This window comes from Acinonyx jubatus, chromosome B1 (assembly GCF_027475565.1).
Source record: "Acinonyx jubatus isolate Ajub_Pintada_27869175 chromosome B1, VMU_Ajub_asm_v1.0, whole genome shotgun sequence".
Classification (NCBI taxonomy): Eukaryota; Metazoa; Chordata; class Mammalia; order Carnivora; family Felidae; genus Acinonyx; species Acinonyx jubatus.
The window spans coordinates 200,069,504-200,082,270 of record NC_069382.1 but is presented as its reverse complement, the minus strand read 5'-3'; the positions used below and the strand labels follow the sequence as shown (position 1 = coordinate 200,082,270).

Sequence of the window (12,767 nt, the reverse complement as noted above, 5' to 3'; positions counted from 1 at the left end):
GTCCACCGCCCAGGTGGGAGGAGAGGAAAGCTCAGTCCGCGGCCCCGGCGGCGCCCTCCCAGGACGAGCGCGTGCTCGAGCTGCAGCGCAAGGTCGAGGAGAAGGCGGCCGAGCGCCGCCGGCAGGCGGCCCTGCTGCGGGTACCGGCGCCGCGGGCCGCGCATCGCAAGCCACGGGTGAGTCCCGGGAGCGGGCGGGGAGGCTGGGGGCGCGGCGTCCCGGGTCGGGGAGGGGCTTGGCGACGCGCGGGCGGGGGAGGGGGGGGCGGATCGGTGGGCGGCGGCCCCGGCCCGCGCAGACAGCCCTGGGCGCCCGCCCGCAGGCGCAGCTGGAGGCGCAGCACTGGCTGGAGCTGGAGCAGAGCCGGGAACGCCGGCTGCGGGCGCTGCAGCGGAGCGGCTCGGTCTGCGGGCACGCGCGCCGCCTGGAGGCCGCCTGAGCCCGGGAGGGCGCGCCCCCAGGAGCCCCGCGAATCCCGCCCGAATAAAGCGTGCGGCCGGCGGTGTGCGCCTCCTCTTCCTGCGCCGCGCGCCCCTTCCACGCCTTCTTCCTGCTCCGCGCCCTAACCTGCCCCGGAGTCCACTTGCCCCAGACCAGGGTTGCCGGATAAAATGCAAGACGCCCAGTTATTGCGTAGGACAAACTCTCAAAGTATCCGTTCTTTATCTGCAATTCAAATTTATCTGGCTGTCCTGTATTTTCTGTGCTAGATCTGACCACCCTTGCCTTAGATCCCAGGGCAAGCCCCTCCCCTTTGTGGAGCTCCCAGAGCCACCTCTGCAAGTGAAAACTTGGAATTCCCACTCTGCCTGGAGTCCGGTGGCTTGACTTGTGTGGTTGCACGTGTGCATTTGGTTGGAGAAGTGGCTGGAATGCTTGAGCCACTGGGAAATGGCCTGTCTCATAATTTGTCTCAAGCAAACCTCATTGCCGCCCTGGGGGGAGGGGACCCACGGGGATGCAGGAACTGTCCCCTACCTCCCATTCTGCTGATGAGGCCAGCAGTGCTGGAAGAGGTCAAGTAACCAGCCCCAAAAGCCTTGACCCACAGCTAAGTCTGTGTGACTTTAGAGCACCACCCAGCCTTCTCCAGCATCACCAAGGGGACGTGGTGATTAGAGCCACTGACATCCGCCCACACCAGGACACATCCATTCTCTTGGTTCCTCTGGATCCAGTGCCAGACTGGAGAGGGCATGGCCTTGAGGACCGGCTGGCCGAGTGACAGCCTGCTGGTGAAATGCAGAATCATGAAAAAAGCACAATGTGCTGCAGCTCCCAGGAAGGACAGAGAATGGAGGGGGGGGGGGTGGGGGGTCAGGGAGGGGCTGGAAACAGCCAGGTAGATAGATGTCCAAGAGAGAGATCTCCTCAAACCTGACATCCTCCTGGACGCCAGCACACATTCAGACCAGGAGAATGGGCACACTGAAGTGACAAGGACAGACACCAGAGTTTTCCCTGAATATTCTATCAGAACCCCAGGACTTTCTTTCCCATGTTGGTAAAGAGAAATGTCCCACCTCCCTGTCAAAAAAGCTGAGGGGTGGGGGCGCCTGGGTGGCTCAGTCGGTTGAGCGTTCGACTTCAGCTCAGGTCACAATCTCACTGTTGGTGAGTTCGAGCCCCGGGTCGGGCTCTGTGCTGACAGCTCGGGACCTGGAGCCTGCTTTGGTTTCTGTGTCTTCCTCTCTGCTCCTCCCCTGCTCACACTCTGTCTCTCTCTCAAAAATAAATAAAGATTAAAAAAACCTTTTTTTTAAAAAGCTGAGGGGCAGAATAAATTTCATTTAAAGAGATAAACACAACATTTCTCCTATCCTGTGTGATGTTATTCAAACCCATTTCTACGACCTGTCCAGAGAGTCCCTCAGGAGCTCCGAGAGTTTCAAAGGATGAATTAATTACTAGGTCTCATCTGGCAGTCCACAGGTAGGGTGGCCTTCAGGATGTGCCTGATGCAGGAGTTCTGTCTCCAGGCTGGGAGCGGCTCCAGCCTCACAACATCCAGAGGAAGAAGGGTCATCTCTCCCTGGTACCCAGCTCAGGAGGGTTCTCTGTCCTTGAAGCCTTGTGCGAACATCTGCTCCAGTCTCACTGGCCTGAATCGAACATGCTCTGCCTACCCAGATCCCAGGGTGGCGGAAGGTCCGTATGGGTGCCCAGAGCAGGCACCGTGGCAGGAGGGGAGGATAGCCCTTCACACCTCTCAGATGGGCTCCTGGAGCAGAGGGAAGAGGTGCTAGCCCAACACATTTGTGGTGCTGCTGGCAGCGATGCTGGTTGGCAGTCCACACCAAGGTCCTTACCTGCCCTCTGGGACCAGGCAGCAGCTCAGAGCTGCCTTGAGAGTACATGGGACTCCTGCCCCATACAAACCCAGGTGGGAACAGGCCTTGGGCCATCCCGAGTTTGTAGCCTGAGGGCAGGCCTCGGGTCATGGATTAATGGCAAAATGTCTCCAGTCTCCAGGTTCCTTGCCTTGTGACCTCCCATCAGGAGGCACTCTGTGTCCCTCAGCACCTGAGTCTGGGCTGACTCACTTTGGCCTGTAGGGTGCCAGCTTTGAGGCTGGGCCTCCTGTGGCGTCCAAGCTCCCTCCTGTTCTCTTGGAACCCTGCCCAGCCCCAATGTGAGCATGTCCGGGGTGGCCTGCTGGGATGAGACACTATATGAGGACAGCCACTTGTCCCAGCGGAAGCCCTCCCCACCCGTCCTGCAAACCAGCAGAACCCGACATGTGAGGCCAGCCAGAACCGGAACACTCCCCCTGCCCCCACTAACTTGTAGCTTCCTTGGCAACAGTAAATGCCTATTTGTTCAAAGCACTGAGCTTTGGGGTTTGTTCAGAAACAACAGCTGTCTGGCCGACCCTCCAGAGCTGATGGCCTTCATTTACCGAGGCCTCCCCTACCTGCGTGAGCCCTTTTGAGAGAGAACCAAACTGCCCCTGGAAAGAGGACCAGCCAGGAGAGATCAGGTCCAGCTGATGCTGAGAAAGCACTCTCTGGACCACCCAGGGAATTCACATCCTGCTTCAGTGTAATTTCTGCATAAGTACAGCCAGAAGACCCTCACTGACAGTACCTGAAACTCACTTGGGCTGGGGTTCTTTTGAGATAGTTAACGAGCAGATTCTCAGACCTCATCCACGGGGATTTGGCTGGTCTGATGCCCAGGAATCTACATTTAGCTGTGTGGCACTTGGAAATTAGGTCCCAGTCTCTTCTCTAAGCTGGAAATATTCAGGGCCACAGGCATTATCTGGGAGGGAGCCAGGGATGTCCACACCACAAGGTCAGTGCCAAGTGATGTTTGCAGAGAACTTGAAGGCAGCTCCTGAGCATGAAAAGTGATATTTGTTGTAACTTTGTTTTTCAATATCACATCGTTTATTTTTCACTAACTTCAAATTTTATTTCGATTTTTTTTTAGGTAGGCTCTGCACCCAGCGTGCAGCCAAACGCGGGGCTTGAACTGATGACCCTGAGATCAAGACCTGAACTGAGATCAAGAGTCAGACTCTTGATGGTTCAGTCGATTGAGTGTCTAACTTGATTTTGGCTTGGGTCATGATCCCAGGGTAGTGGGATCAAGCTCTATATCAGGCTCCACACTGAAAGCCTGCTTAAGATTCTTGCTCTCTCCCTCTGCCCCTCTTCCCCAATTGCACTCTCTTTCTCTCTAAAGTAAAACATAATAAAAATGTAAAGAGTCAAGATGTTTAACCAACTGAGTCAGCCAGGTGCCCCAACTTTTTTTATTTTTTTAAGTAGGCTCCACGTTCAGTGTGGGGTTCAAACTCATCGCCCTGAGATCAAGAGTCACATGTTCTACAACTGAGCCATCCAGATGCTCCCAGCATCACACTACCTGATGTATTAAAGTTACAAATAGAAAACCCTAGCTATTCTTTAGGCTGTGAAATTCAAGTTACTAATCTTATCTATAAATCTATAACTATCATTTTGATTAGCTGTGTATGGTTGGTCCCACTCCTTTAACATTTTAAATTACATTTTAACGTGCAGAATCTAAACTTCTTTTTTTAGCATTTCCGTTGTCTGCCTTATCAAGTATTTAAAAATTCTGGGGCGCCTGGGTGGCTCAGTTGGTTAAGCGTCCAACTTCAGCTCAGGTCATGATCTCACGGTTCATTGTTGGAGCACCACATCAGCCTCCGTGCAGACAGTACAGAGACTGCTTTGGATCCTCTGTGCCCCTCTCTCACTGCCCCTCCCCCACTCGTGTGGGTGCTCTCAAAAATAAATAGTAAAAACATTAAAGAAGTATAAAAATTCCTAAAGATACATTAAGGTCTCATTTATCTTAAATTTGTAAATTTCCTTTACTATTCCAATTATGATCACAAACTAAAGTCTTGTACCTTCCAACTTAGAATCACTATCAAAATCAATGTTTCAAACTCAACATGTTTCACACAGAATCAGACGTATTGGATACCCTACCATACCAAATTCCTTTACAATTACATGAGTATCAAACAACAGAGATTGTTTGTAAACTCAACACAAAACCATTAATGCTCTGGCTTTGATCTGCTTAATTTCCATACATGACTCAATCTTCCGGGGAGAAGACCCCCTCCTACTAAACTGTCCATCCCAGGCTTTTGGAGTGACATCCTCATTGCCTGAGGGTGTCCAGGGACCACCCGTGATGGCCATGACCTGATCTGGGTACTCTCAGAACAGGAGGGACAAGCTAGGCTTTCTATTGCCAAATCCATGTCCAAGTGCAGTTCTGGAAGCTGAAGTCAAGGAATCCACCACCGGCTTTTCACTCTGGGTTCTGATCTGCAGCCCCTCTCAGGGCCTGGCATGCACCTGTGCTGGTCTGTGTGGAGCCCTTCAACCGTCCACCTTCTTCCTGTGAGGCAGATACTGTGCAGTGACTATTCCCGTATAACAGGTGAGGGGACTGAAACGTGCTTAAAACAACGGAGCATTCAAACTCAGACTCGGGCAGTAAGGGTCCAGAGCCTGTATTCTTAACCCCCCGAGTTGCACCAGACGCCCCGGGGCGGAGCTCCAGGCCTCTGCCTGGGCCCTGGCCCCTTTGTGGGCCAGAGTGCTCCTCTGGGGGTGCAGTCCTTCCTTTCCTCGCACCCATTGCCCTCGGGATAATCCAGACTCAACCTGGCATCTGGGTCCTCCACAGTCTGACTCTTGCCTTCCCCCCCCCACCCCCACCCCCGACTCCCCACCTCTGCTCCTCTCACAAAGGGTAGCCTGCAGTCTCCTGGACATGCCAGCCTCTCTCTCCCCACCCAGGCTACCTCTTCTGAGAACTCTCTCCTTCCTTCTAGTCCTTTCAGTTCCCAGCTCCGAGGTCGCTTCCTCCAGGGAGCCCTCCCAGACGTCCTGGTTGAGTGCCTCCTCCGGGTTCCCGCAAAGGGGCCAAGCTGTGCTTCCTTCCAGTTTTCACTGCCAGCCTGGTAAACAGTCCGGGAACACTGGGACCAGACGCTGGCCCACGACCTGGCACGTCGGGTCGCGAGGGCCCTGGAGTTCCTGCAGATTCAGGCCCGGGTTTTGGCTAATAGTAGAGAGCTCGGGAGCGTTCACAGGAGAGAGAACTGAGGCCCGAAGCGGGGTGGGAGTGGGCCCCGTACGCGGGCCGCGGGCCGGCTGTTCTGGAATAACGCCCAGCTCCGCTCCGTCCGCCGGCCGCATCCGCCCCGTATCAGAGGGCCCGGAACCGGCCGCCGCTCTGCAAACCACAACTCCCGAGAGGCCTTGCGCACCGAGGGGGCGCAGATCGCCTCTCTCGCGGGAAGGCGGGAGCTTGCGCTCGCGAGCGCGGGCGGAGCCGGAAAGAAGCGCTTTTCAAAGCGGTAATAGATGGTTTTCTTATCCAATAGAATTGAAAACATACCTCCTGCACCGGTAGACCACGGGAGTACGAGGAGCGGCGGCCAATGGGGACGCCCCGGGGGTGGAGCCGAGGCCTCCGGAGCGGAAGTGGATCGCTGCTGAGGCGGCGGCGTCTTGCTGGAGGGTTTCTCCTCCGTGGTTTCCGGAGGTGCTTCTTCGCTGGACTGCGTCGGCGTTGGCTGCTGCCGGGCCAGACCCGCTCCAGGTAAGCCTGGCTTCACGGAGACGGGGCGGCCAGCCAGAGCCGGGCGGGTGTGGGGTTCGGACGGCTTCGCGGCCTGCAGAGGCCTCGGCGCGGCGGCCCTCCGGAGCGCAGCCAACCCCCCTCGGGCCGGACGCCCGGCCGGGCCTCCCCCGAGCCCGCGAGCCCGCCCAGCTGTCCGCGTGGCTGCGTGAGCCCGGCGCGGCGCAGGCGACGGACGTACGAACGCCTCGCTGAGGGCCTCCGCCGCCCCGGCGGGCTGCGGTCCCAGCGTTTAGTTGTAGCGCAGCTGGAGAAACCGAAGCTGGGGTGGGGGCGGACGCGCCCAAGGTCACTCGGGGAGGCGGACAGGGCGGCAAGGGCCGTTCAGGGGAGGCCCCGGCCAGCTTTTTGTTCCCCGCTGACGCCGCCTCCTTTGTGTGCTCGCGCCGCCGCCCCGCCATCGTGGGCCTGCCAGTCCTCCCGGGCCGCGTGGCGCAGCCTGCTCGGCCTCGTGGGGCTGGGGGCGGCGGGGGCTGGTCTTGGGAGCGCCCACCTGGGGCTGAGCTCCGTGGGTCCTCAGCTTCCGGTCGCTGGGGACCGCTCGTGTGCTGAAGCCGGCGGCCGGCCCCGCCCCTCGGGCGCCTGCACCCCCACCCGCATCCCCGGCGCGCTGGTGGCCCGGGGGCCTGGAGAGTAATCCGGGTCGCCGTGAGGCTTGAGACCCGAAACGCGGTACTCCCTGTACTCCGCTTTCCACCCTTTGACCCGTCCGGGGAGAAGCCTGGACTTTACCGCAGTAGTCGTTTGGGGGAGGTTTTGGCTTTTGTCTTACTCTAGTCCGTCCCCCTCTACATTCACAGTCGTGCCTTCGTTCCGCTTCAAGTTCTCGCAGCCCGATGTAGGGTCTCAGCTCTGCAGCCCTGCACTCTGCTTCGGCTGCCGAAGTGTTGGGGAGGCTGAGGCGGTCTGCCCAAGGTCGTACAGTCGGCGAACTAGTTGACGGCAGAGCTGGTCTGGAACCTCGTTTTCCTGGCTGCAGGACTGGCCTTTGAGTTCAGTGACTAGGAGTTTGGGGACCACGGTAATGACGGACAGAGACGCTGAAGGGAGTCGTTTTGGTTTTTGGGGGGTGTGTTTTTTTAATGGGTAGGGAGGCATAGTGGGTTCAGTTTTATCTACGAGCTTGAGGTGAAATGGGAACATTCAAGTAGAAAGACGTGTTGCTGGTTTTTGCATTGCCTGAACTTGAGTTTCCAAATCAGATTTAAAAATCTTACTTTAATGCGGTGTTTATCAATCTTTTTTTACAGTGAACTCCCCCCTTTTATATATTGTTTTCCGAATTGGTCTCCACGAAATGTTAATGCTTTTTATATGGCATACGTCTTTTTATGTACCGTATGTATATCTTATGCTTTACATGAAAAGAGTGAGTTTTTTCACCCCGTTTGAGAATGTGTACTTTAAAATTCTAGGCACACCTTTGAGGTCTCCTGTGTGCCAGGCTTTCTGCTCGGGGGTACATACAGCCCCTTGAGGGAATGAGAGGAATTCTCTGAGGTGGAAATACAGATTGTACGAGAGACGGGACTAGAGATAGAAGCAGGAACCGGCTCGCAAAAGGTTTTTGGTGTGCCCCAAGTTAAGGAATTCAGAATTTATGTTAAGACCAAGTGGGAAAAATTAATAAATTAAGTCCTAAGCAGGGAAGTAATATGGCTACATTTGCATTTTAGAAGAATCACTGTGCTGTGAGAAGGATGGCTTAGAAAGGGCGGTGAGACTACTGGCCTCTGGACCAGCCAGGAAGAGACAAGGGTAGCTTGCTTGGACCAGGGTAGGGACTGGGAACCAAGCTTGGTGCCCAGGATTGCCAGTTGTGGCAATTCTTCACTGGCTCTTTACCTAAAAAGCTGTTGCAAAGCTCATGTCCAGTAGTTTATACTCCCACCGATTTCTGGAAAAGATTTGAGGTGCTACTCAGTGCAAATACATACACAAGGTGATTGGCTTTTATGCTGTATAAAAATGACTTTGTGAGTTCTTTGTGCATATGTTGTCAATGTGTAATTTTGAAATGATTTACCCCCATCTTTTACTGTCCTCAGATTAGGACTCTTTGAAGGATAAGGTTGCTTCTGTAGATCTAATGGGGCTGACTCCTGTTTATTATTAAGATATAATTCACATGTATGTTCTTCTAACTTATCTTTCCTAAACAGCTTGTTTCTCAGCAGGGCTTTGGGAATTGTAGAGCAAAGCATTTTAAGGTTTCCTCTCTGAGAAGGAAGGCCCGGAGCACAGATACTGCTGCATCCCAAGGTCAGAGTTCAAGTGCGATGAGAAAACACGTGAGGTTAGGTGGGAGAATGCTACTACAGAATTTCCTTTGGAAAGGTTTTGGCATAAATAAGAACTGTTAAGTTTATTATTGATACTGTACCACGCAGGATAGGTAAAGCCTAAAAGTGTTTCAAAATAAGTATTATCAGTAGCTTCCTTGTGTAAAAGAGAAATTGTGAGCCTGAGGTTTCCCTGGAGTATTTTTTTTAATTATGTTTATTTTTTTAGTGATTTGTACACCCAACATGAGGCTCGAACCCATGAACCTGAGACCCTTTTGTAGCCATTATGTTTGTAGAGATGTTCTTTCCTTTTTTCCCATGATGGTGGTGTGTTTTTGAGTCTTTGTTTCCCGATGGTGACTATATTTAAAAAAAAATTTTTTTTTAATGTTTATTTATGGTTGAGAGAGAGTGTGAGCAGGGGCAGGGGGAGGCAGAGAGAGGGAGACACAGAATCTAAAGCAGGCTCCAGGCTCTGAGCTGTCAGCACAGAGCTAACATGGGGCTGGAACCCATAAACCATGAAACCATAACCTGAGCCGAAGTCAGACACTTAGTCTGCTGAGCCACTTAGACGCCCCTGCTGATATATTTTTACTTGCAGTGTAAGACTCCATTTCCGCCATCTCAGAAATTCAGCCTCTTTTCACCTCAAAGGCATTCTCTCTGAGGCATGTCGTGAGCTTGATAGTTTATTTCAGTGGAAGAAAGTCACAGTTTATTTCATCAGCATGTTTATGGTAAGAGAAGGGGACAGTGAGTATTGGACTTGGAATCAGATTGAGCATGTCGAGTGCAGGAGAAGAAGCGGTTAGATTAGGACCACGAGCATGGATCATATTAGGGTCCTGCTGTACGAAGAGCCTGCGGCAGGTGACTGACAGCCTGGATACGAGCCCAGTACAGCCACTTGTGCTTTGAACACTTGTTTGGAAGCGTGATTAGTTCCATCCAACAGGATTGAAATCTCGGGGACCAGTCTGAACGTTTCGGGATTCGAGTTGATGTGCATAATTTCACCTGTGAGAGATACTAGGTGAACACAGAAAATTGAACTGAGCTGAACCAAGTCACGCAGCCTGAAGATAGTACACTCTCCTCAAACATCTACTCAAACATCTTTCTCAGTGACTGTGTTATGAGCCACACCCTTGCACATCTCACGTTTAAAAAATTTCGCCCTACTTCCCAGTAACTCACTGCAAACCTTGTAAAGTACCATAGCTGTATATGTGCATTTCCCATTTAACGTGTACAGATGTGCTACCGTTTTTGTTAGGTTCTTAACTTTTGTGTGCATGTGACATTGACAAAGCTTTTTTAGTTGTACCCTTAATTTCATTTTCCTCCCATAAGCTGTGTAGTTTTTTGCATTGTGTGGTATATTTTAGAAATACACACGTCTGTAACTTCAGATGAGGCCACAAAGGTTAGTGGTGAGTTGGGGAAGGGAGGTTGGCTCTGTGAAGGTGATGGATGTGATTGGGAATATTTGCAGTCTTCTTGGATCTTTTGGAGCCTGGTAGTTTTTTGGGTGTTTTGTTTTGTTTTTTAAGCTACCATGTGAAGCCTTTTAACTTTCCCTGACCCCTTTTCCATCTATATTAGAGCATTGGATCTATTAGTTGGGTGCTTTGCTGTTCTTTATGAAGCATCCCAGGTGCCACATTTGTCCTGGAGGCCAAGGACTGTTGATTTCCTATTTTACTTCCTAGGGAGAGTGTTGAAGGAGAGTTGACGAGGGTCTGGATTAGGGCTTCCTCTGCTCAACCCAGGTTTATGGGATCCCACTACCAAGACTAGTGTCTCTCGAGGATTGAGTTTGGCTAGCTCTTTGGTGACAGCATGCATCCATTCATTAGCCAACCCACAGCTGCATCTGCCTTGAGTGGAAGGGAAGGACTTGTGCTGAGGAGCTCGCGGAGGAGGGGGGCAGTGCTATTTGAGACCAGCCCGCGTATGCAGTAAAGGAGTTCCCTCAGTGGGCACTGCTCCTCTGCTCCCTGCTATAGGTATAAGCCAAAGAATCAAATTTGTAAGCTTCTGACGATACCCCCGCTCCCCTTCAGGACCTGTACCTTAGCCCTTTTTTTAGTACTAGATTCGTTCCTCACACACCCTCTTCTCGACTGGATATTAGTTCAGGATTCAGTAGAAGCATCTAAGCCTTCTAGCTGGCTTTCTCTGGCAGGCTCTGTGTTCAGGCGCCATCCACACAGGCCTAGCACGCCTGCCTCTGTGAGTTTCATGGCCACAGTGACCCTGATCCTGAGGAAAAATGGGAAGTTGTTGATGGCCTCAGCACCTGAGGTTGATACGCTCCACTGGCCTCTGGTATCTTTTTGACCTCGGGAAGGATAGATCCATAGATCCTTAGGTTTCTTTTTGTTGTTGTTTTTTTAAAGCTTATTTATTTATTTAGAGCATGTGTGTGAGCAGGGGAGGGACAGAGAGAGAGAGAGAGAGAGAGAGAGAGAGAGAGAATATCCCAACCAGGCTCCATCCACTGTACTGTCCATGCAGGGCCCGACATAGGGCTTGATTCATGAACCGTGAGCTCATGACCTGAGCTGAAATGAAGAAATGGACGCTTAACTGAGCCACCCAGGGGCCCCTTGGGTTTCCTTTGTTATGAACCCCTGCTTGTGGCCTCCAGGAATTGCCTTTATCTGCATCACCAGGCCACCATGGCCTGAAAGAAAATTGGGTTAGGGGTCATCAGTGGAGAAGCCACTTAGCTTCTCTTCTTTGCCGTCCCAGAGTAGTAACCCTTCTACAGAGGAGTTGGTTGGATGTGGTATCTTTTAATATCTTCCCAGCTGTGAATATCTTCCTGACCAATCACTGGTAACAACCTCATCAGCCATGGCTATCGGGGAATAAAGGTGTCCCCATGCCCAGGGGTTTCATCAACAGAAAGGTCAACCTAGTGTTTGGGGGGAATTGTTCAAAATCCTGCAGGTAAAGCTATAGAAAAATTTGTAGGAACAGCTTGTTGGAGAAGAGGAGGAGCCACGGTCTACACCGGCTGTGTTTGGGTCCTAGGTGTGTCCTCCCAGGCCTGGATGGGAGAGGCGCAGGGTCCCGCTAGAGGCAAATTCCTTACAGATGTTTCTGGGGCTGTGTCCACTGCAGAGTGCCTCTGAGTGACTGACTAAACCCTGTCAAAGGGTCTAGAAAAAGAGTATTATATAAAGTTTATCTTTAATTTTTTTTTGTTGTGGTAAAATATATCTTTTATAACGTGAATTATTTGAACCACTTTCAGGTGTTCATTGGTATTAAGTACATCACACTGTTGTGCAACCATCAACTGCCATCTGTCTGCAGAACTTTCTCCTCTTTCCAGAGAGAAACTCGTGTATTCATTAAATAGTAACTTCCTGTTCCCCCTCCCTCCCTTCCCTGGCAATCACCATTCTACTTATTCTCTGTTGCTGAATTTGATGGCTCTCAGGGCCTCATAGAAGGGGAATTATACATTATTTGCCCTTTCGTGTCTTCTTTTACTGAGCATGCCTTCATTGTTCATCCATGTTGGAGCCTGTGTCTGGATTTTATTTTGAAAGCTCAATAATCTCTTTATTGATGTTTCTTCATAGATTTTCAAAAAACTGAAGTTCACTCTTAATTTTGGATTTTTGCATCTGGAGGCTTGAATCACGAAAGTAGACCATCTCTATATCCAGGCAGCTGTTCTTTTTTTCTTTTTGTCTAGTAGAAGCAAAAGGCTGTCCTTGAGGGGTCCTGTGTTAGGAGAAAAGGAAAGAAGTTCCCTTGGTGACATCACCAGGCAGGTGTGATGGTCCTTGGTGCTAATGCTGCTTTCAGGCCTCTGAGACTGATGATTGCTGGCGATGGCTTCATCAGGGTAATAAAATACATTTGGAAAGAGCAGCTACTGTCTCTCCAAGCCTAGTGTGGTGCTTTCTCTTTCTGTCACATCCTTTCATCTAACTCCTGCAAAACCCCCAGGGGAGACCAGTGGTCAAGGCCCCTAAGCCTCCTTTAGGAGTAAATAACTGGGAGAGGTCTGCCCCATTACCTCTGTGCTGGCTTTTCAGCCTGCTCTAAGCCTAAGCAGGAGTGACTGGCTACATCCTGCCAAGCAAATCTTTTCTGGAAATGAAATGACTCTCGAGATCATGACCTGACCAAAATCAAGAGTCAGACACTTAACCAGCCGAGGCGAATATTTTTCTTAAGTACTGAGGCCCAATTGCTGATGTGACAGTGTCATCAAGGTTCCATTTAAAAAATTGGGGGGGGGGGGTGCTCCTGGCTGACTCAGTGGGTAAAGCATGTGACTCTTGATCTCAGGGTCATGAGATCAAGCCCCAC

At 51.6% G+C, this 12,767-nt stretch overlaps 2 protein-coding genes across 10 annotated transcripts in view; one reads left to right on the top strand and one right to left on the bottom strand.

The window, feature by feature from the left end:
* CFAP99 (cilia and flagella associated protein 99) overlaps nt 1-1,674 on the top strand; it is a 41,094-nt gene extending 39,420 nt beyond the window's left edge. For 2 of the 3 annotated variants that reach the window (XM_053217706.1, XM_053217705.1), the window contains 2 exons: nt 14-176; nt 323-1,674. In XM_053217706.1, the coding sequence (XP_053073681.1) occupies nt 14-176; nt 323-828 (669 nt within the window). In that variant the 3' untranslated portion in view covers nt 829-1,674. The remainder of the gene's footprint in view (nt 1-13; nt 177-322) is intronic. The other variant, XM_027067025.2, reaches the window with a different exon arrangement.
* Nucleotides 1,675-1,768: 94 nt separating this feature from the next.
* On the bottom strand, nt 1,769-6,542 carry LOC113601969 (translation initiation factor IF-2-like). Of its 7 annotated transcripts, none has more exons than XR_008296461.1 (3): nt 5,300-5,614; nt 3,088-3,339; nt 1,769-2,655 (listed from the first exon to the last, which is right to left on the bottom strand). XR_008296461.1 is itself a non-coding variant. In XM_053217709.1 (2 exons), exons 1-2 carry the CDS (start codon nt 6,540-6,542, stop codon nt 2,517-2,519), a joined length of 783 nt encoding a protein of 260 aa, XP_053073684.1. In that variant the 3' UTR covers nt 1,769-2,516. The 7 variants fall into 7 exon arrangements, 2 of the variants coding, with proteins under 2 accessions (XP_053073684.1, XP_053073685.1); XR_008296460.1 differs by having other exon boundaries at nt 1,769-2,652; XR_008296459.1 differs by lacking the exon at nt 3,088-3,339.
* Nucleotides 6,543-12,767: the final 6,225 nt, after the last annotated feature.

Coding starts and splice junctions, on each gene's coding strand:
- LOC113601969 (XM_053217709.1), bottom strand. CDS start 6,542: ATGGCGGGGCGGCGGCGCGAGCACACAAAGGAGGCGGCGTCAGCGGGG. Junction 2,656..5,898: donor GTGGTCTACCGGTGCAGGAG/GTATGTTTTCAA, acceptor GTCTCATCCCAG/CAGGCCACCCCGGACATGCT.